The 20870-nt window shown below is 36.6% G+C and overlaps 1 protein-coding gene across 2 annotated transcripts in view; it reads right to left on the bottom strand.

The window, feature by feature from the left end:
* Window positions 1–20870, bottom strand: part of PKN2 (protein kinase N2) — a 54778-nt gene that overhangs the window by 13776 nt on the left and 20132 nt on the right. For both annotated transcript variants that reach the window (XM_032696880.1, XM_032696881.1), the window contains exons 2-6: window positions 16769–17069; window positions 8711–8862; window positions 4316–4433; window positions 2648–2793; window positions 2337–2550 (exon numbers count right to left, since the gene is read on the bottom strand). In XM_032696880.1, the coding sequence (XP_032552771.1) occupies window positions 2337–2550; window positions 2648–2793; window positions 4316–4433; window positions 8711–8862; window positions 16769–17069 (931 nt within the window). The remainder of the gene's footprint in view (window positions 1–2336; window positions 2551–2647; window positions 2794–4315; window positions 4434–8710; window positions 8863–16768; window positions 17070–20870) is intronic.

Genomic DNA, 20870 nt, shown 5'->3' with positions numbered 1-20870 from the left:
TATAACTAATTAATATTGGATAAAAATAACATACTGACTTTGAGACTACAAAGTTGTTTAAGATACACTCAGAAATCACATTTGCCTGCTACATGCTAAAGTCAAATTTGAGTTAGTACGTAATTGAAAATCATTGAATTGTTCCAACTTTACTGAATTTAGATTTATAAAAGCTGAGACAAGAAGCTACTCTTCAAGAAGGTACTCTTCCAGGTCTTCTACATCTTTAACCAAATGAGGTATAGAAGCTGCGGTTCGAATTGAAAAGAGTTTCCTCCAGCAGCACAGAAACATCTAAATACCACAGATGGTTAAAAGAACCGTAGGTTGACTCCATCCTGTAGAAGATAACATCTGTAAAACTGTGACACCACTGACACTGACAAAATTAACTACTAGAAGTGGTGAAATTAGCCAGTTCATAATCACAGTGTCAGTGAGAAATGCACTGCTGAAATGCAGTCTTCTTTTAATAGCAAATGTACTTAACCATGAAACTTAAAAGTACTCCTTTGCAACAGAAACTTAAGTGAGACTTGACCTAAAAATGATCTGGCAACATCATAGCCCACAGAACAGACACCAAGAAACCAGTCCAAGAAGAAATCCCAACCTGTAGGAAACTAACAGCCGTAAGTGACAGCTAAGCATTAGGCTATGAAGACAAAGAGATGCTATTGGCTTCCGAAACAGGTTAAAAGGTAAAAGAATACTTCATTCCCAAACTCTGTTTAGAAAAAAAAAAGAAATTAATAAGCAGAAAAGCTATAAGCTTGTATAAGGAATGGCTTTATATCAGAAAGTTATGTTGATGCACGTTAAGAAGTATGACAGTAGCACTGCTCTATTTTTCACAAAGCATTAGAGGCAAAACACAAAGACACTGTTCATTTAAATCCAGCTCAATACAAAAGCTCTTTGTGTAGTCAATATGAAAGTGAAACTATTAAGAACTTCAAAAGCATGTAGCTCTGTTTTGACAATTTCTATTAAAACCTGTTCATATGTACCAGTAAATCACATTTAAAGAGAAATTGTCACTCTATTGAATCTGACTCTTGATTATGGTATTACAGGAAAAGGAAAAAAAAAAGCTGTTTTAATCCCAAGGCATGATACTTCCTGCCCATGGTCACTGATCATTTGAGATTTCATTTGATGAAAAACGCTGCCCCTACCACACAACTTTACAAGGACTCTCGGCTGAAGTCCTGATGAACCACAGTGGAAGACAAGCAGACCTGCTCCATTTTATTATTATCACTGCAGCTCAGCAGAAGAGTTCCTCTTTTTGTTTTAAAATATAACCCCACGGTACTTCAAAACTAAATTCTGGTTTCAGTTATAGAAGTCTAACCAGAGTAACCTTTGAATTACAGATTTTTTTTGTAATAAACTTACTTTGTTAATAGTAGGCTTAATAGTTACATGTAAAATGTGTGAGGACAAAAACCATGAAATCAAACCTATCTGTTCTAGCAATTCTTCTATGACCACTCACTAAATAAATTTAATAAAGCAACATATCCCAAGTAGTCAAAAGCATGTTTTTCTTTAACAACACTGTGAGGCAAATGCTCAAGACCTTTGTTCAAGTACGGTTCATCTCTTGAAAGTTTACTTCCAATGAAGGACAACCAGGTGAACCCAAACTATGAGAAGTTCCTAAGTCTTATAAATAAATTTACTGGTCCTTTACAGTAGGTAGGCTAAGTCTCTTAAAAAAAAATTGCCTCCATGTTTATTCAACAGGAGAACAAACAACACCAACAGAGTGTTCAAGGGTTCCATGCATGTTTGTTAGGATCTCTTTCTTTGGAATACAAATAAAATGCATGTTTTGGTTGCATAAATCTCACCTTCCAGAAATCCAGTGAAGTTCAGGGGGTAAAACAGGAACTGTGTTAGAAAAGCTGGATGCCTATTTCCAGCTCTGCCACCTACTTGTTGTATGACCAGGGCAATTCACTTAACCCTTCTGCAACTTAGTTTCCCCATCTGTAAAATGGGGATAATGATACTTATGCACCTTTTAAAGTGCTTGATAATCTAAAGACAAAAGGCATTAGGTAAATGCGAGCAATATCATTCCACAGTGAGCTAATTTAAGGCCAGAACTTCACTTTTTCAACAGGATTATAAAAAGGTCAACAAATAAATCATAGAAACTTATCTGCATTTTTTTGCAGTGCACAGACACTTGGAAATTCTAAATGCCTTTGTCTAGGAAAAGAACAACAATTAAGTATGTCCAGAAAGAAATACAGTTGGCATTAAAGACTTGTTTTAAACCATTAATTAAGATTAAAAAAAGAAAAAAGCTCCATAAATCATACCTGTTAAAGCTGCTGGTTTGGACAGTGTACTGTACTGGTTTTGAGTAGATATCACACTCTGACGAGGACTTAATGTGGGTGAAGAGACTAATGAAAGCTCCTCTATAATAATACTGCTTTTGGGATGGTTTTTAGGAAGTTCATTCAATCTCTGTTCCAGTGAATACTTCAAGAGGTCCAGCTTCTGGCTTGATTCATTAAACCTTGCTTGTGCCTTTTTAAAATAAGACAAAAATTTGAAATATTTCAATTTTTTTTTCTTGAAAGAACCTTTAAAGCAAACTATCAGAAATTGTAATGACATAAATTACTTCTGAAAGTGCCTTTCTGTCAGTAACTTTCCCAGATCCAAGCAATTTCATCACATTTTTTGCACCTTCTGCTACAGCATACTCTATCCTAAAATGGTGCCGTAATTCTTCCATTCGCAGTTCAAGAGGGCTTATCACAGGTTTTGCTGCAAAGAGATACAAACAAACAAACTTCAGTGAAGACAACACTCAGGTTTAATTTCCTGAATATTAACACCCCCCCCCACGTAAACAGAGGGGAGAAGAAAAAGAAATAAAAGAGAGAGATGCATATTTGGCAGTCCAAAGAGAAGCCCCAAGTATGTCATAAAAGCAACAGTAACATTTTAAGCATCTGCATTTGAATGAAGAAATAACTGATCAGGGCCTCAATTCAATAAACAGATCCTACTGCTTGAAGAGCTATAATTGCTAGAGGACACACGAGAAAGAACATGTCTTCAGGGAAGTTAAGGGACAAGAACCAAATCTCCCAAATATTCAATTGGCAAGGAGGTTTTGAGACTTCAACACTTCCGAATTACACCGTGAGGGCTTATTTTTTAAACTACTCTGTAGCCAAGTAGATCCCTGCTCAGCTTCTGATAATCCCCCTGCCTCTGGGATTCTGGCTTCTGTCAGCACAGAGAATGTAAGAGATCCTGCACACTGCCTTCCCCAAATGCTTTGGGTAAACCATTCTAATGTCCACATCTTACAGTCTTTAGATTTCCCAAAAAGAAAATTTCCTGGATATATTTCTTTCTGTTTAAAGCTCTAAGAGCAGTAGAAACACAAAAAGGCATTTAAAAGCCCTTTCTAGCTTGAATACCTTTTTCTTTTAAACAAATTATATACATAATCCATGTACTAAAATGAGGTGTTGAAATTGGGTGTGTAAAAACAAACACAGAAAAATCAAACACCTCACACACCAACAAACACAAACACACACATTTTTCATTATCTAGGATACATGCAGGCCCTGACATTGTCATACAGCTTCAGAAATGCACATGAATAAATTTCAAGACTTAGAGATGTACCGATATGCCCACAAGTGTCTAGTACAATCAAGTTATTAGAACTCAGAGGTAAATGTTTTTTATTCTTTGAAGACTTCCAAGGAAATGTAAGTTTAAAACTATTTCTGAAATGCAGCATGAGTATTTCAATCAGGTTGCTTTAAAAACACTTTTTTGTTGCTTTAAAAGTAGTTGTTTAGCACTCAGATCTATCCTAAATACCCATCAAGACAAGAAAAATTCTCCTCCATCTGTGCACCCATTAGTAATAATAAGGTCAACCTATTTAAGTATGACAAGCAGGCTTTGTACCTGCATCAGATTTTTTATTTAGGATTGTGAAAAGATAATATGCTTTAAAGAAAATTACTGTTACGACAAAATAAAGCATGAATGAGGAGGGAAGGAAACCACAAAGCAAAAATGGACTGCAGAAGGCATAAAAAGGATGATGAAAAGAGATTAAGTTGAAGGTATTTTCCTTCAAGTCAGATGTATTTGGCACCCCAACACAAAGTTTTGCCTAGTCTCTGATTATTTTTGGTTCATCCAAGCTTTGTCAAACATTCCTACTAGAAATTTATGGTATCTCTGTGTGCATATGGGTACATATCTACAAGACATTCTGACATAATTGATTCATATTTCCTTTCTACACCATCACCATTATCAAAAGCCAATTCATTGGTCTGGACTGCCTGAAGAATCTGCATCCTTATAACTTCTATTTTTGTCTTGCTGTCCTGAAGCATCTGCTGAGCTGTGGCAAGAAGTTTTCGATCCTATTAGAACAAACAGACAAGTTTAAATCATAAACTCCTTCATGGAATAAAACACATTGAAAATTTCAAAACATACATACTTAGGAACAAGAACTAAATCTATGTATTTCATTTGGTATAGCAGACCAATTCACCTAAGCACATAAGGATATTAATGGAAATCAAGTCAGGACAGAGGCACTGGTTGATTAAAGACTGTAAGCCACTCCCATGGAAACTGTATGTGTTTCAAGCTGAATTAAGGAGACACGATCTAGAAACATTACATGTGTAAATTAATGTTTTGTAAGCTGATACTAAAGAAAGGACAAGATATTAAGTGTAAAATACCCCCAACATTATGTAGAATGACTCAAATCTTCCAAGTATGCTAAGAACTCTTGTAATAGACAAATTTGCTAGACTAAGCCCATATAAAAGTAATTGTACTAGTTAATCTGAGCTGATCTTCCATATTGAAACTAGAAAGATGAAGTTGCTTACGTAGCACATTACAAATAAGTCTGCAGTACATTTTCCTGAACAAATCAGAGCTGAAGATTTTTTGCATTAGTAAATACATAACAAACCATGGCTACTTCATTAGCTATTTCATCAGTAGCTTGAGTACAGTACTTTTTTATCTAAATAAACTAAGATAACCAATTTTTGTTTTCAAAAGCAGTATCACAAGAAGCCGTTTAGAAGAGAACATTCCTGAAAATGAACTTGCATGAACTCCTATGGGCTGCCATGTGGCTCTCCCTGTACACTCTGGAAATTACCAGATAACTTAAAGGTGATCTGACTTGCAGTAAGAAAAAGAAAAAAAAAAAGTAAGAAAATTTAAGGCACTCTATTTGTCCTGTCCGTGCAGTACCAATCAATCACAGTAATTAATAGCAGTCAGTGCAGATGAGTATCACCCTTGTTATAGCCCAAAGGGTATTTTGGTTAACTCATTTTGTAGTCACTCAATAACCTCATTAATAAGTTACTTTCCCATGGACATGGTATATACTTGTATTTTTAATTTTATAATGAAGTTATCAATTATTTAAGAAGTTAAAGAAATTAAATTCTTCCCCTTGCCACAACCAAGACAAAGAACTGCAGTGAAGCACATATCCAGAGCTAGAAATACTGGCACCATGAAGCATACGGTGAGAAAAATTTGTATGCTGAGAAATTTACCTTCATAGAGCTCCTCTGTGACCTTGCACCTAACATATTACTCACTCAGATATTTTAATGCTGCCCTATGTTCTGCAGGGTAGATAGACCAAGATCTACACATAAAAAGACTTTGGTTGTACGGGAAGAAATTGTGCCCCCTCTGCACACCATAAGCTCAGAACTCTTGCTTTTAAATTTTAATACAGATCAACATTTCAGAGAGATACCACTAGTTTTCATATTTTAAGATTCCATGTTAGCTATCCAATGAGCTAATGATAACACGGAATTTCCTAAATCGGTGCCTTCTCAAGTACAAATGTGAATTTTTAAAAGAACCACTCTTTAGAAGAGCATAGGATTTAAGCAACAGATTACAAGCAAGTCTGGAATCCTGTATTAAACCTTATCCACACATCATTCTGATGTATAAATACTCAGTGTTTCTTTGTCTGTATCTTTACTTTTATCTCATTTTTCATCTTGCTGCTCTTGATTATCCCTCATAGCCTCTTACTGCAATGGATTTGCTTGCTCAGGGGCCACAATGACCCTTCAACGTGTAGAACGGAGGCAATTCAGGATTATAGAGATATCCTTATGTTTTCAAGAGACAGAAGATCTCATCTTCAGAATCAAAATGTATGTGTAACACTGAGCAGCTCTTTTAGTGTTGGAGGCTGAATACAAAGTATTTCAATGCATCTTCTGAGTACAGAACTGGCAGTGCCCGTGAAGCTGATCTGCAAAGCTGTCAGGGGATCTCAGGGAACCCACATATATCCAAGAAAAGATGACCTATCTCAGAAATGTTTAAGTACAAATAGGTTGAGCTGAATGTTACTGAAGCAAGTAGAGTAAGTACAAAGGGAAAAGCTTCCCATGAGATGACGGGTTTATTAACAGACTGCTTTTTCATTTTTAGAAAATAAATTATGACCTCCCTCCATTAAATTTAGGTCTGAAAATAATACAACAGATTTGAAATTAGATCATATTGTACACTTGAATAAAAGGTCACAAATGAGTTTAATATGTTTAAAGAGGGTCCTGCAACTACTTTTTAAAGAACTGCTGGATTACTGGGGTTGTATTCAAACTTGTAATTTTCTACCCCCTTTGCCCACCTCATCCAGACACTGGGTTCTTTTCAAGCTCTGCTTTTTAAAACATTATCAGCATGCTCAAGTCTACGGTTCAAACCTGCCACACTAACTCACTACTGAGCATTACAAAAATGAGAGAATGAATACGCACCATTTCCATCCTGTTTGCTGAAGTGGCTGGCAATGCTTTTGTGCTTTCCAGCTTGCTCTCTCCAGCCCAAATACTATATAACCCCAATTTGGTAGGCTGACTTAAGCATTTACCAATTGCAAATTCAAGATTCAATCATAAATTTTAATTACATGCCTCAATCATAAAGCAAGGTAGAATTTATCCTCTCTACCTAGTCTGATCCAAGCCTGCTAACAATGTCTAATGTTACAGCCCAAGTGTTTAGTTAAGTTTTTCCAGCCTGTTATAAGGTTACTTACCGAGGGTTTATTAGAAACTTAATTCATGTATGTCTTTTGATCCATTTGGGTCAGCGGATCATTAGTTTTAAGTGTACCTGATGTTAAGTATATGGCCTGAGAGGATGTAGACTCCAAGGTTTTCCAGGAGTTGAGGGACTGTGGTGCATGGACAGCATTCCCAGGCCCTTAGTCATAATGTGCACTCCAGGTATTTCTTCCATTTGCCCCAAGCTAGTATGTTACAGGTCATTTTCAGATAAGGCTACCTGGGACAGAAGGAACTTGATGGCACCTATGGTCCATCTAATCTAAACTCATTTTCTGGGAGAAAGCAGCATTCACTGCCATTTTTTCAAGGTATAAGGAAGTCATACAGTAGGCAGATACAAAGTGATCTGCCTCTCCACCAACCCTTAGCACAAATTCACTCAGAAAAGTGAAATTCCTTTCCAACACTCGGATTAGAATCGGTTATAACATAATTCACAGATGCCTACTCTTCAAGCCAAACACTTCTTTTTAGTAAGTTCACTGATCTAGTTAGGTGCTGCCTCAGTTAAAATCTTAAAACATTTCTATTTTACTTACTACTGTCTGGACACAAAAACATATAACCAAGCCACTACATACTACTTGTGAGATTTATTCTTGTGTTTCGCCTTAGTTTGGGAATTCATCTCCTTAATGACTTAGTAAATGAAAAGAACAGCTAATGAGTAACAAATGAAAGGTGAAGGGGCAGATAAGTAGAGGATCTTCCTCTCCCTTTTTTCTCATTTGAGAACTGTGACTCCCTAATAAAACATGTGTTGCAGCCCCTTTTTTGTTGGTTTCTGCGGCTTTTTTTGTCAATGTTTTTGTTTTGGTTTGTTTTCTTTCATTTAAAAGGTTTGGCTTGTCTTTCACTAGAGTTAGGGGATTCTTAGGGTATGATGAATTTTATTACATAGTAAGGAATATGTAATATGTCAAACTCATTTAGAGGTTAGCAGACACTTTCCCTCCACCTCCTTGGAAAAATTCTGGTGCTATCAAGAGAGCGAGCGCAAGGATTTAAAATTCAGATATAGGAATAAGTGTGGATTTATTTTTAATTTCACTATCAGATGCTACCTCTAGATTACCACACTTCCATTAAAAAAATCTTTTTAGTGCTAACTACAACTAGATGACCATTTCAGAAGCATACTTTGCAATGCTATCTTTTTTGTAATTATTGTGCACGTTACAATTTTAAACTAACTGAGGGGTTTTTTTGAGCGGAGGTAGGAAAAGCATCAGACTCCAGCCAGTGTTATACCAAGCTTTGCTGCTAAGGGAATCACACATGGCCAAAGATTACTAGATGTACTAAATTTAGTAAGCCGGATTTGTTATTTAGGTTGAACTGCATGTGCACAAACTGATAAAACAATCACTTCAGTGGGTATCAAACCACAACAGAAAATGGTAATTTGTAGCAGCTCTGATGTAACTATTTAACAGAAATGTACTCCAATCTAAAAATACTGAATTTGCATAATGTTTATACATTGTACAGTCACACTACAGCAGTACGAAAATCCAGTTATTTCATGTTCTTCAAGCATTCCAAATTCTTACCTTTGAAGAGCCATTTGAGTACATCTGTATCATATTTTCTGCTCCCTGTTTTACCTTCAGTTCTATATCCAATTGCTTCTTTAAGGCCATCAATCTGTTGTTAGTAGAAAACCGAGGATCGCTATTTGGAGTATCAGGAGTGCTGGGACAATCTGCGAATCAAAGGTGAGATGTAACGTGTGCAGAAAAAAAAACAGGAAGAAAAAACCCAAACCACTCCCCCCCAACCCACCTTACACTCTCTTCTGTTAAGTTATACACTAAACAGAACTGGAACATCGTACTTAAGAATTAAGACCGACCCTCCTGTCCAGAGCTACTTTGCAACAAGCACTGCAAATGCGCCTTAACATGAAAAGCCTCCCGAAAGCCCAGTGACTCCTACTCATGTCCTAATTCACATGAATCACTTCCGGGAGTGGTCAAACAGGCAGGTTTGCAGCCAGGTCTATTTTTATTTCAAGGGAGATTTATTTCTTCTGGAATGTCTTGAGTCAATAAAAAAAATGCAGTTTTACACTGAGCTTTTTTATGTTCCTCCTTTTAAATCTAAGTGTTTTAAAAACAAACTTGGATAATAATATTCAGTACTAATGAGCATTGTCTGGATACAGCTATTGAGTAGATTCTCATCTATTCTAGTGTGAACACTAAAGACACTATTTATGTCAAAATTAAGAACAGACAAAATAAGCTTTTTTCTTAGTCATAAAGCTGAATGATTTTTGCTCTGGAAACATTACCAGAATTTAGGGATAACTGGATATATAGGCAGATAGGTTATCGAACAGCTGTGACCTATGAGAAGGATAAAGCTTTTTTGTTTGACAATATTACTGTGTTTGGATCTCCATCTTGTTGGATTCATTTAATGAAATGAAAGTTAGTTTTATCAATTAAATTACAGTCAAAGTCCTTAACTTTTCTTAACCAGTCTATTAATCACTGGTTCATATGTCAGCTTCTGCAAAAGGAACTGTTAGCAAGCTGAAAATAAGTGGTCACTGGACTATTTCCTAGCACTCAACTATTTCCACCACAACTGTCCTTTTAGGTATCTTCCCTACAGTCCCAATGGCTTCTCTTCCAACCTTTTGGTAGAAGTCAATAAATTAATTTCCACTTTAATAATTTTTTAAAAAATTTTTATTCCCTCTACCCTAACAACTGAGAGAATACCTTCTTTATGGACAAATGACATTAGTTGGTCTCCTGGAAGACAGTATTTACCCAATACGAACAGTACAATCTTTTTTCCAATTGTAATAATTTTTCTTGAATTAAAACTAGTGTGAAGAATCAAGTTCCTGAAATCCTCAGTTATCAGAAAACACAGTGGACTAGTAACTTACAAACTGTTATTTAAGAGATGTCATAGGGAGATTTCTTATCTGCCATTTCATATTTCTTCTGTAAAAGCTTCTGATAACTACTTTTGGAGATTTAATACATTTTACTTCCAAGTTTGCTGGGTAATTTCCTCCTAAATTGTAATCTTTGCCGAGTCTACATACAGATTTCATGAAAGGAGAAGTTTAATTTCCTCTGCTGCTAATTCACTCTTCACTTCAAAGCCACTTCAAGTCTCTTACTGCATCCTCACTACTTAAAGGTAGGACAGAAAATACCATGTTAAAAAAGAAAAAAAATCTGCATTATTCCTCATCTGTCTGTTTTGTCGTTGATCCTCTCCTTAATGTTTTGCCTTTGTTTCTCTGTGAAACTGCACTTGAACAGTTTTACCTTAAATCTGTTATTAATAAAACAAAAATTAACAACATGCTTTCCTCTCACTTAAGTCTTCACTTTTAACTAATTCTCACCTAATAATCTATTCAAAATGAGAACAAACATGAAACTTGAAAGTCACAGTGTCAAGTCTCCTTGTAAAGTAGATTCATCATATAAATGAATATTTACCAACTTTAGATTTAAGATGCAAGCCTCTACCACTTACAGATCCCAGCCCTCTGATGATCCCTGTGAAGACTGTGGGGCTCTTGAAGTCTGTTTTCACAGCTTTCAAAGATGCACACAACCAGTCTCCCTTTGCATTAAAACAACACTCAAGTTGCAAGTTAAGGACTAATTAGAGATAGCTCGGTTCAGGTTGCCCAGGCAGCTGTTATTATCTCCCTTTGCATGTCTCCACTGAGAAGGTGTAACCACATCACTTACCTGGGTCATCTCAAGAATTGGTCTGTACTTGTGGGCCTAACCTACACTCTACTATTTAGTTTGAATTGTTGCACTGTATGCTCTGTTAGTAACCAACAGCAAAGGAAACTTTTCTGCAGTATTGACTAATTGGTAGGAAGAAGTAAATTTTTGCCTTCAGGCACAGTAGCTGCTCACTAAACTCCCAAAGATGGAACAATATGGTTTCTTAACGAAGATACTATCTTTTTAAAGAAAATAAAAAAGTTTATCAATGGCTTTTCAGAGATGGTTTCTAAGTGACTCCTTCTACTCCTGCTGACAGCCCCCTACCAATACAACCCAGTAAGCAGCCCGAGGCAGCTTCTTATAGAATTCAGATTAAATTTTTAAATCAGCCTGATAAACCGGTTCTATTATGGAAAGCGTTGGCAATCTTAGCAGCAACACCACAAGCTACAACTGTATTAGCTGTTTCCCTTTCTCTTTGTAACATAAGGTTGTAATGACTTTGGATGGCTAGTTATCTCAGATCTATTTGTGTAAAGCACTACACAGAGGGGCTCAAATCTCCTCTGAAGGCATTTAGTCATCTTCATAGTACAAATAAGTAATAAATTCATCCAGATAATTGCAATCAATGGGATTTATGTATATGCTTGAAGTTAAACAAGGGTTAACTACTCATACCAAACTGATATTTCACTCAAAGTAGGTAAGTAGGGAGTGGGGAACAGATGAGATTCTTCAGTTTGCCCTGTCTGTTGGTCAACACAGGCAGTACAAGAGTTGCCATTTTGGATGCATTCAAATACAACTTTGCATAGGACAGCAAGAGCTTTGCTCGGTACAGGTTTGGGCTCCTAGGCCCAAATATTCTTCTTGACAGTGAATATCAAGTAAAGTAACAGATGCATTTCAAGTGAACTTAACTTGAAGTAAAACAGGCATGTTATTTTCCTGAAAAACTACAAATGTTGTTGCTCAACACTATTGAGTTTTGTGTGGCTTGTTAGCACACATCCAGGTTGCTGGAAGAGCTGCAGTGCTGCTTTCCCAGCACCTGCAACATCCTGTTTTCATAAAAATTTACTCATCAGACTTAGAACAGGTTAATAGGGATGGTTTAATAGATTGGTTTTTAATATTTGGATTACATGAGGACAATGGCAGTTTTCAGTCTGAAACGTTTATCTGAACTGTGATCTTTGCTCTTCTGAAAACCTTTTCAGTTTCAGTCTTAGTACAGTGCTCAACAGCAAAAATTTCTTTCTTCTAAATGGCCTTTTACCATCACTCCCATCTAAATTATATTTATTAAGATTAGTTACACAACTCTACTGAGACTGCTCCTTCCTTTGGAGATTCCTCCCCAGATGCTTACATACACTATTTCTTCAGTGAGCTCAGTGTGAAATTCAGGATCCCAAGTAACTTTCTGAATTTGGGTTCCCAGCTGGGAGTGCAGCATACTGTTAAGCTACTCAATTAGTACCAAGTGCCCTTTGGTAAATAGTTAATCTTATTTGAGGATATTTAATTGCAGTTAGCCTCAGTGTCATACCCAACAGAAATACTTGCAATGCATGTTTAGGCATTGCTGAAGGGAGGAAGAAAGAGGCATCATCAGGCTTTTCTCAGGGAGTCAGATGGTTGGATCAGCACTTGAACTAAGCCATCAGAAGGTCCAAGGCAGCAGGTCCAAGTGGATATTCTGCGTTCAGGAAACATCCAGCATTGATCTCCTGGAAACTTTTGGAGTTCAACTGAATTTCCATTAGGTAACAGCCAATTTTAACTAATAAAAAAGTGACAGGAGATTGTTTCAAATTGCTTTGATACTGGTATTCTACACTAAGGTTCCCGAGAGTTACCATGAAATTCCTGTGCATATGGGTCTTGTAGGTGAGTCTGCTGTTTAAGAAGTCACTACCTATGTCAGTTTTGTTGCTGCCTCTACCAATTTGCAGTAATTGGTGTTATACGGACACTCTGGTGTCTGACAGATTAACCTAGTCATTTGTAGGGACAAAAAAAATCTCCCTCACTCCCCTGTCAGCTAATCACATTCTTAAAAAAAATAATTTATTTTCTTTGTGATGCCTACAGCCAAATTTGATGTGAAGACGATAGCTTACAAGTTAGTTAGGAGAATGGAAGAACAGGCATGAACTTGTCTTTTTGAGTTCATGTTCTTCATGTTTTATCCAGTTTCCTCAGATCCCTCAACGTTTTTTTACCATCACACCTTTCTGTACACCTTAACTTCAGCTCTATGAGACAAATTAATTTCCCAATGTATAGATTTTCTATGTATTAACTCTATGCCTAATTAAATTGGTGATTTGCTGTAGGAAAGCTATTTCAGTCTTGCACCTCCACTGAATCATATTAAAAACCACAATCTGCACTGCTACTTTTTACACACATAAGAAAAATACCAATTTAATCTGTCCTACTGTGACGTATGTTTTCAAGACACAAAATTTCTTCATCTCCAAAACAGAAGTAATCATCTCCATGTTACATATTACATCTCTCAGACTTTCAGCAGTAATGGTCATTAGGCTTGTCCTACTCTTATTGCTGGATTCTGCTTACTTTTAAGTGCTCACCTACAAATTTTAAAATTCCACATCCTTGTATGACTAATACGCTGCACGACAAGGGCAGACTTGGGTACAAAGTCCCACTTCTAAAATGAACTTAGACTCATCAGCAACCCATAAGGTAAAGTACACCTATGTTATGCTAAAAATTTGTTTCTGAATCACATGCCAAATCCACCCTCACACTCAGTAACACAGTTTTTTGGCAAACCATACTTTTTGGTTAAAGATTAGTACCAATTCTTCAAATAATTGTGAAAATAATTTCCTATAGCATTAAGACTTGGAAAGCTTTCAGCTCTAGGTAAACTACCATAAAAACATCTTACTTGAAATGGAATGTTACAAAAACACCTTCTTCTACAGTAGATTCGTTAACACTATATTTAATGGTTTGAACATGTATTGATTACACTATGCTGATGACAAAGCAGTTACACTAAAAATTAGTGGTTTGTTTAAAAAGCAATAGAAGTTATTGCTTGATACCATAAACAACAGTAAGAGTCACAACAGCTTCATGGCACTTTTCAGTTCCAACTTGGGAGCACTTTACAAATGTATGTTCACACCCACTTTTCAGATATAGGAACAAGGCAAGATTAAATGACTGCTTTAAGCTACCATAACGACCTTTCAACCAGTCAACAGAAGAAAAAATTTCAGAGTTCAGGCCTGATGAGTCAAAGGGATCATCACCTCAATGCAACTCAATCCTGACTTTGCTACTTAGAACCTGCAAAAACCTAACCAATATATTCTGTAAGACAGAATGAAAACCAGGGCCGCCCCTGAAAAATACTGAAGTACATGAAGAGAACACAGACCTTGACTCCCACAGTTCTCAAACCCTTCTTTAACTTATTTTCAGCATTTGTGATCTGCACAGCCTAAAAATTTCCCATATATTTCCTTCTCTCTTTTAAATAACTTGTTACTAACTGACCAGAAGAAGGTCAAACATGAGCTAAAGTGAAAAGCAGTAACATGAAATAAAGATAACTCCTGGAAACAATGCACTTATTCGGGGAGCTCCCATATTCATCAGTAAATGGTTATTAAATTCACTGCTGATTCCAGCAAAAGCAAGAATTCTTAAACTGAGATACCTGTGACCTCTCCACAGAGGTATCTTATGTCAGATGGCAGTGACCTTTAGGGTTATGTGTCTATGTACTTCCTGAATAATGAGTGTGTGTACGTACACATATACACACACACAGGCACAGGCACAGTTTGCATGTCATAGCTTCTATATTAACAACCCTATTTTGCAAAGGCCAAGCTCACTAATACCTTAAGTCAAACCTAAGACTTCAGTATTAAAAATCAGATTACCACCCAGATGACTCGCACCCATTGGTCTCAGGACACACAGAACATTTACTGATAGTGTTCCTCCTCCATGATCTACTGATTATGAATGAGGAAGAAGACAAGCAATCAAGTTACAAGGCAAACAGTATAAAAAACTCAAGCATTTCAGTTTTGGAGGGTGGATGCTTGTAAATCTTTGATCTAAAACCAGATATTAATAGAACTAAAGACTACTTTTTTTTTCCTCAAGAAGATTATGCAAAATATCCTATTAAAATGCTTTTTATATGCGAATACCTGATGTGATACTTTACAGACAATGTAAAGATCTCCACAGAATTAATACGTTTTTTCTTGCATATTTCAATAATTAAGACTGTACAACCTACCTACCAGTAACACTTAGAATGGAATGGAATTTAAAAACATAGTACAAAGACGTTTAGCACACATCAAAAGCATGTAGAAGTGCATAAATTTATCAACCTTGGTCTTTTATTCTTTGAACCTCTACTGCATTTCCGAAGACATGCACAATGACAATATTACTCATTAACTCATTATGATAAGGGTTCTAAAAATGCTACACTGGAAGAGAGAATTTCAACAAGAGCATTTCATGTTCATCCACTTTCTGAGTTCTAGTACTAGATGAATTTTGCGCATTTATGTCTGCACAGCTTTTTAATATTTGGTCTATGCACAGTCTATACCATTTTCTTTCTGTTCCACTCTTCCTGTTCCTTTAAAAGCCACACTACTGTCGACAGTTAGGCAGATTTTCATAAACCTTAGCTGATATGGAACAGAATGCTTTATGCCTACCAAAAGCCCAGTGGCTATCTAAGAAGCACACATTATTGTATTCATTCCCATTTCACGCTGCAGCAACCACTTTGCCTCACTAGTTCCAGCTGTGTCCCCGTTCCGCCTCTTGTATCTCGCACAGATGAAAAGCAAAAAAGAGCAGAGAATGCAGAGAATACTGTGCAGGCCACCTTGGACCACACATGGACACCTGAACACCTTGGCAGTACGTCGCTGGGCCAGATAGTCCTGCCAGTACTTTCCTAAATTCTCATGGTAACCAACCTTCCATCACAGGGACGATGCAGATTTTTGTTCTGCTGCCCCAGCTTCTTTAGGGTTTGCATTCCCTTCGCATAAACCTTCAATGGCTCGTGCACATTATTAACTTTTTGCCAAGAAGAGCCTGTGCAATGTGAAATCATCAAGCTGGCAGTATCCAGCAGGTCATTCCACGAAGCTGAAAAAGGACTGTTTACTTTCACAACATTCCATCTTAAAATACCAAGCCTGGTATTCTTAAAAAATATATTCAAAATTAGTATTGACTCAGTGCCACACCACAGAAAATACTAATTAAAACCATTAACAACAACCATTCTGTGATTCTGTGAAAACAATTTCCAACTGTCTTTAAAATGGTAGCTTTGCCCTGGAGACTTAAAACATCCTAAGAAGTGTCACTGTAAGAAATGTTTGATAAGTTAGTCAGATAACAGCATAACATTTTCTGAGTTAAGTCTTAAGTTTAAAAAAAAACAAAACCAACAAAACTTTCAAGTATAAATGTTGTAAATTTTTCTCCCATAGAATAAAAAGATGCATTAATGCTGATGCCTACAGTGTAAGTTAGAGAATGTCACTGGGAGAGCTACTAATATTTGCTTTTTTACAGTGAAAAGCTATTAGGAAATATTACAGTGACTGAGAAAATACTTTAATACAGTAAGAACTGAAAGTGAAGAACTCACAGTCCATGAAATACAGTGTTCCCTAGAAACTCAAAAGTACTGTACACTCATTTGCGAATCAAAACAAAGAGACATACATAAGTAACAAGCTTGCCAACTAAGGATTCTCTCATTCAAGGAGCAATTTTTTCCAGTGAAATGGGGTACAGCTTATCTCAGCTATGAGGAAAAACTGATTTCACAGTAACACATGGTACCTGGAACATCTTCTAGATCCGTTACAACGATGCGTGCATTTAGCTCCTGTAACTTATGATGCAAGTCTTCTAACTTCTTATTTGATTTTTTCAAAATGTTGTCCACATATGCCAAGTTCTTTTTATCTGTTGTGACCTTCCTCAGGTTCTCTGCTCCCTCCTTGATTTTAAGTTCCTTCCTTATTTCCCGCTTGATTTGGTCCTTTATTTCATCCAGCTTCTGCTGTACCATTGTATCTGAGAAGTCCAACTTCTGGCCAGTGCTCATGTTCTCAGAGGTTACAAGACCTTTGGCATCCCCCTAGGAAGAAAAACAGTAACATAACCATCAGGAAACACTGCTTCTGTCAACACATGCCACACACCTAAAGTGACCCGATCCAGGTCCCTGCATGCTAACACTTGCTTTGCAAGAACATTTACAAACTACGGGTTTACACCAACGTTGACCTAAAGCAACAATCTCACAAGATACTACATGTTCACTGGAGTTACATTTTACAACAGATTTTATATTTAGGGACATCTTTACTATGCCTATTTTTAACACCAAGAGATTTAAATACTTTTGGATTTGTCATGGCTGCTTGCCTGGCAGTTATATGCCCCAGAGCTAATGATTCACATTTGTAATTTTCTAGGTTTAATTTGTGTTTTAACAGACCAGATGGATATAGGAAATAAGACTAACTTCTAACAATTATTATCTATGATGAATTTTTATACGTTCATTAGAATAGATTCCTTTTAAAGATTGTAAAAAAAAAAAAAAGATAAAAACACGGTGTTGTTTTCAGTTGTTTAAAGAAATACTGCCATCTTTATGAAGATTTGTCAAACACATTTGCTAGGGGTTTTTTATTTTTATTTTTTTAAGTTCCTCAAGTAAAGCCTTTCACTTAAAAAAATCATAATAATAGCAAAAAAAAATCTTGCTTTCTTGTGCAGGCAAGCTAGGCTGAAATGAAAAGAAAAAATTGTTGCAGTGATGAACAGGAGTTGGTGCAGTAAGGGAGGAAGGGACGAAATGTCAGATCCCCAGCAGACAGGAGCCTGTGCTTGTGCCTAGTATGCAATCACATATCACTGAGAAGTAAGAGCACAAAGGGCATGTTATAGAACCTACATCAATAATATTCAAATACAATTAACTACACATGTGATAGAATTTCCTCTGTCTTATACAGGGACCCTGGACACTGAGTAGACATTGGGTCCTACCCAGAAGTCCCAGGTAGAGCTAAGTGAGTTAAGATCGAAGAAGAGTTCTCCTGAACTTAGAATTTGATCCAGTCCTAATTCAGGATTTATTTAATAAACATGTGGTCTGATTTGCACGTAACTACCCAAGAGATCAAAATTCCAGTAAATTTTCTTAAGTATGATAATGAAATTACTTAGACTTCAGAAAAAATGGGTGGACAGTAGGGTATTTGAAGGGGTAATTAAAATTTTGAATGTTTTTGCTGTAAAATTAGTTGTTATCACTATTTGCTGCTGTAAAAAGTAACAATACAACAGAGTAAACAGTAGAAGAAAACATTTGGGAAGCAGTTCAAGGAGGACAGCATCAGCTAATAAACTGAAGAATGTCCAGAACATGTAATCGCTAGAGATAGTCCACAGTAATTTTGTTTTCAAAAGACTCTGGATCATGAAGGTTGTGCCTGGACCATACAGGACAACAGAAAATGTTGGTCAAAGTATTTCAATCTGTGCACGTTGCAGCGATAACTGCCTTCCACAAGCGAGATCCAATCTACTAGTCCTCAGCTATAATTTTATTATTTTCCTGAATCTCTCATTAAAACATTTCTACCCACAGCTGCTACTTTTAGTACAAAAAGTTAACAGCTCAAGGACTCTTAAGTATTAAAAGCAGTCAGAAGCACTATCTTGCCATAGAATTTGACTATCAGTAAGAAAGACAAGAAGTAAGCAATGTAGAAATGACAAACTGAGTGAGAAACAAAAGGGAAAAAAAACCATGCAAATTTACTTTAAGTTCACTTGTGAGTGCATTTCTCTGTGCAGATTAAAATAAATAATTATGCATATGTAGAGAGGCTATTAATAGTTGGAATGGGAAATACATGACACTGTTTTCATATATAGGCATATAAAAAGAATCAACTTTCTTTTAATTAGAATAATCAATAGCAATGAGCAACTAGTAAAAGGTGCATATCCACAATGAAGGAAACCATGTGTTGAGTGTTTTGTTCTGAGAAAAAACTGAAAATAAAATAATATAGCAACTGTATGGCAAACTATTTGTTTAAGCAGTAAACATAGCCAAATTAGATTAAGATCTTTGATTTCCCTGTTTTTCTAACATATAAAAATTTCAGATGTAGAAAAAGAGCATCAAGATTCGCAAACTACTATATAGATAGCCTTTAAAAACAGAGTTAAATAAAAAGTATGTATTTTTAAACCATAATCCTTTGTGCCTGTTCTGCAGCTTCCTAGAAATAAATTCATCATCTACCCACCCCCTCGAAGTAGGATATTACACTTTCCAAAGTTCAGAGAAGGAAGATAAACGATAAATGGAAATAAAAACCCCCAAACCAAATCCCAACAAAACCACCAAACCCCACCCCAAATCCAAAAGAAAACCTTTATTCTGTGTTTCAATAGCACCTCAAGTATGCTAAAATTATGCCAAGAATGTACACTTCTCAAACAGAACAATGTAATTAAAATATAAATAATTCAGAAATATTCTTCACTAGGGTTTACCAAAGAGACTTCAGTTAATTGTTAATCTGTTGAACAACAACGTATTTTGTTACAGGGGAGGTTTTTATCCCTCTACAAGCCCTACATCCCATCTGTTAAAGGGATGTTATGTTCTTCCATAAACAGGTTTTTGGAGCCCTTTTTCCAGATATAGTCTCTAGCAAGTCTTCAATGAAATTAGATCTTCATCATCATTAGTAATTTGCCTTCCAAATTTGCAGTAATTGAGTTAAAGTTCTCCTCAGCCTAAGCAGTCTTAGCAGCATCTTTGTCCCTGGACCTAAGAGTTTCAGGATACAGAGCTGTCTTCTTCAATCTGCTTCTAAGAAAGCTGAGAGTTAACGCTGTGGATACCAACACTGGAAGCTAGTCACACTGCCTGTGCATTTAAATATTCATCTTTAAATCCCCCCAAAAGACACAGATGATACTCCTTCAGTCTCTCCTAACATTCCGAGTTAATGATACTTTTGAGCAAAAAGTACTCCCTCACCTAGTTACCCAGACGTGTCACCTGACACAAAGGTCACTGTGAAATAAATTCTTCCAAGGAGGCAACTGGGCCCCCAGTGACCCCTGTGACCCTTGAAGGTCACTGTGAATGCAGAGCAAGAATGTGTTCTGCAATGTGAAGCTGCTCTGGGCCTGCTGATGAGTCTGCGCTGACGAGTTTTGCTGCTGGGATGCAGCAAAGGTTTGCGACAGATCCTCGCAGTGCAGAGATGAGCAGCCTCTAAAGCATTTAAAATGGAGATAATGCCCACACTGGCACAACTGGACAGAATGTCCAATAGTTGAGTAAGAAAAATAAGGTAGGATTTTTTTCTTTAAGAAAAGCACCTCCTGGAACTCCAAACTCAAAAATACACTTTTTAAACTGAAGTGACTTAAAATACAGGATATTCCAGCTTTATTTGATGACATCCTATTACAAGTCTCTTGTTAGAGTTGAATATTCTTTCAAAAAATTATTTTCCCCACTTGGATAAACTCCCTCCCAGGTTGAGCCTCACATCCTTTAGGCTGTAGGTGTTCTGTCCCCTAAACCTGAAAATTAAATCTGTTAAAAGAAATAACAGCTGGAGGCAGGGCCCAAGTCCTTTCCTTTGCATATTCAAGCAGGCAGGGTGCAAACACAGGAGAAATCATTCACATTCTCTGTGTCAAGAAGCCATCACTGAATTTTGCACAGCTCCTTCCCTCTCAGAATCACTTAACATAAAATATTTTAAGAGTGGAAATGCTCTGAACAGATAATGACTAAACCACTCCTGCTGGCAAAACAGAGAACAGGCCTCATTCCTTTAAATCCAAGACAAAAGAATGGGCAGCCAGTTACTGATTCTCAGTTTCTTTT

This window comes from Chiroxiphia lanceolata, chromosome 9 (genome assembly GCF_009829145.1).
Source record: "Chiroxiphia lanceolata isolate bChiLan1 chromosome 9, bChiLan1.pri, whole genome shotgun sequence".
Taxonomy (NCBI): domain Eukaryota; kingdom Metazoa; phylum Chordata; class Aves; order Passeriformes; family Pipridae; genus Chiroxiphia; species Chiroxiphia lanceolata.
The sequence above is the reverse complement of the archived record's forward strand: the minus strand, read 5'-3'. Positions and strand labels throughout refer to the sequence as shown.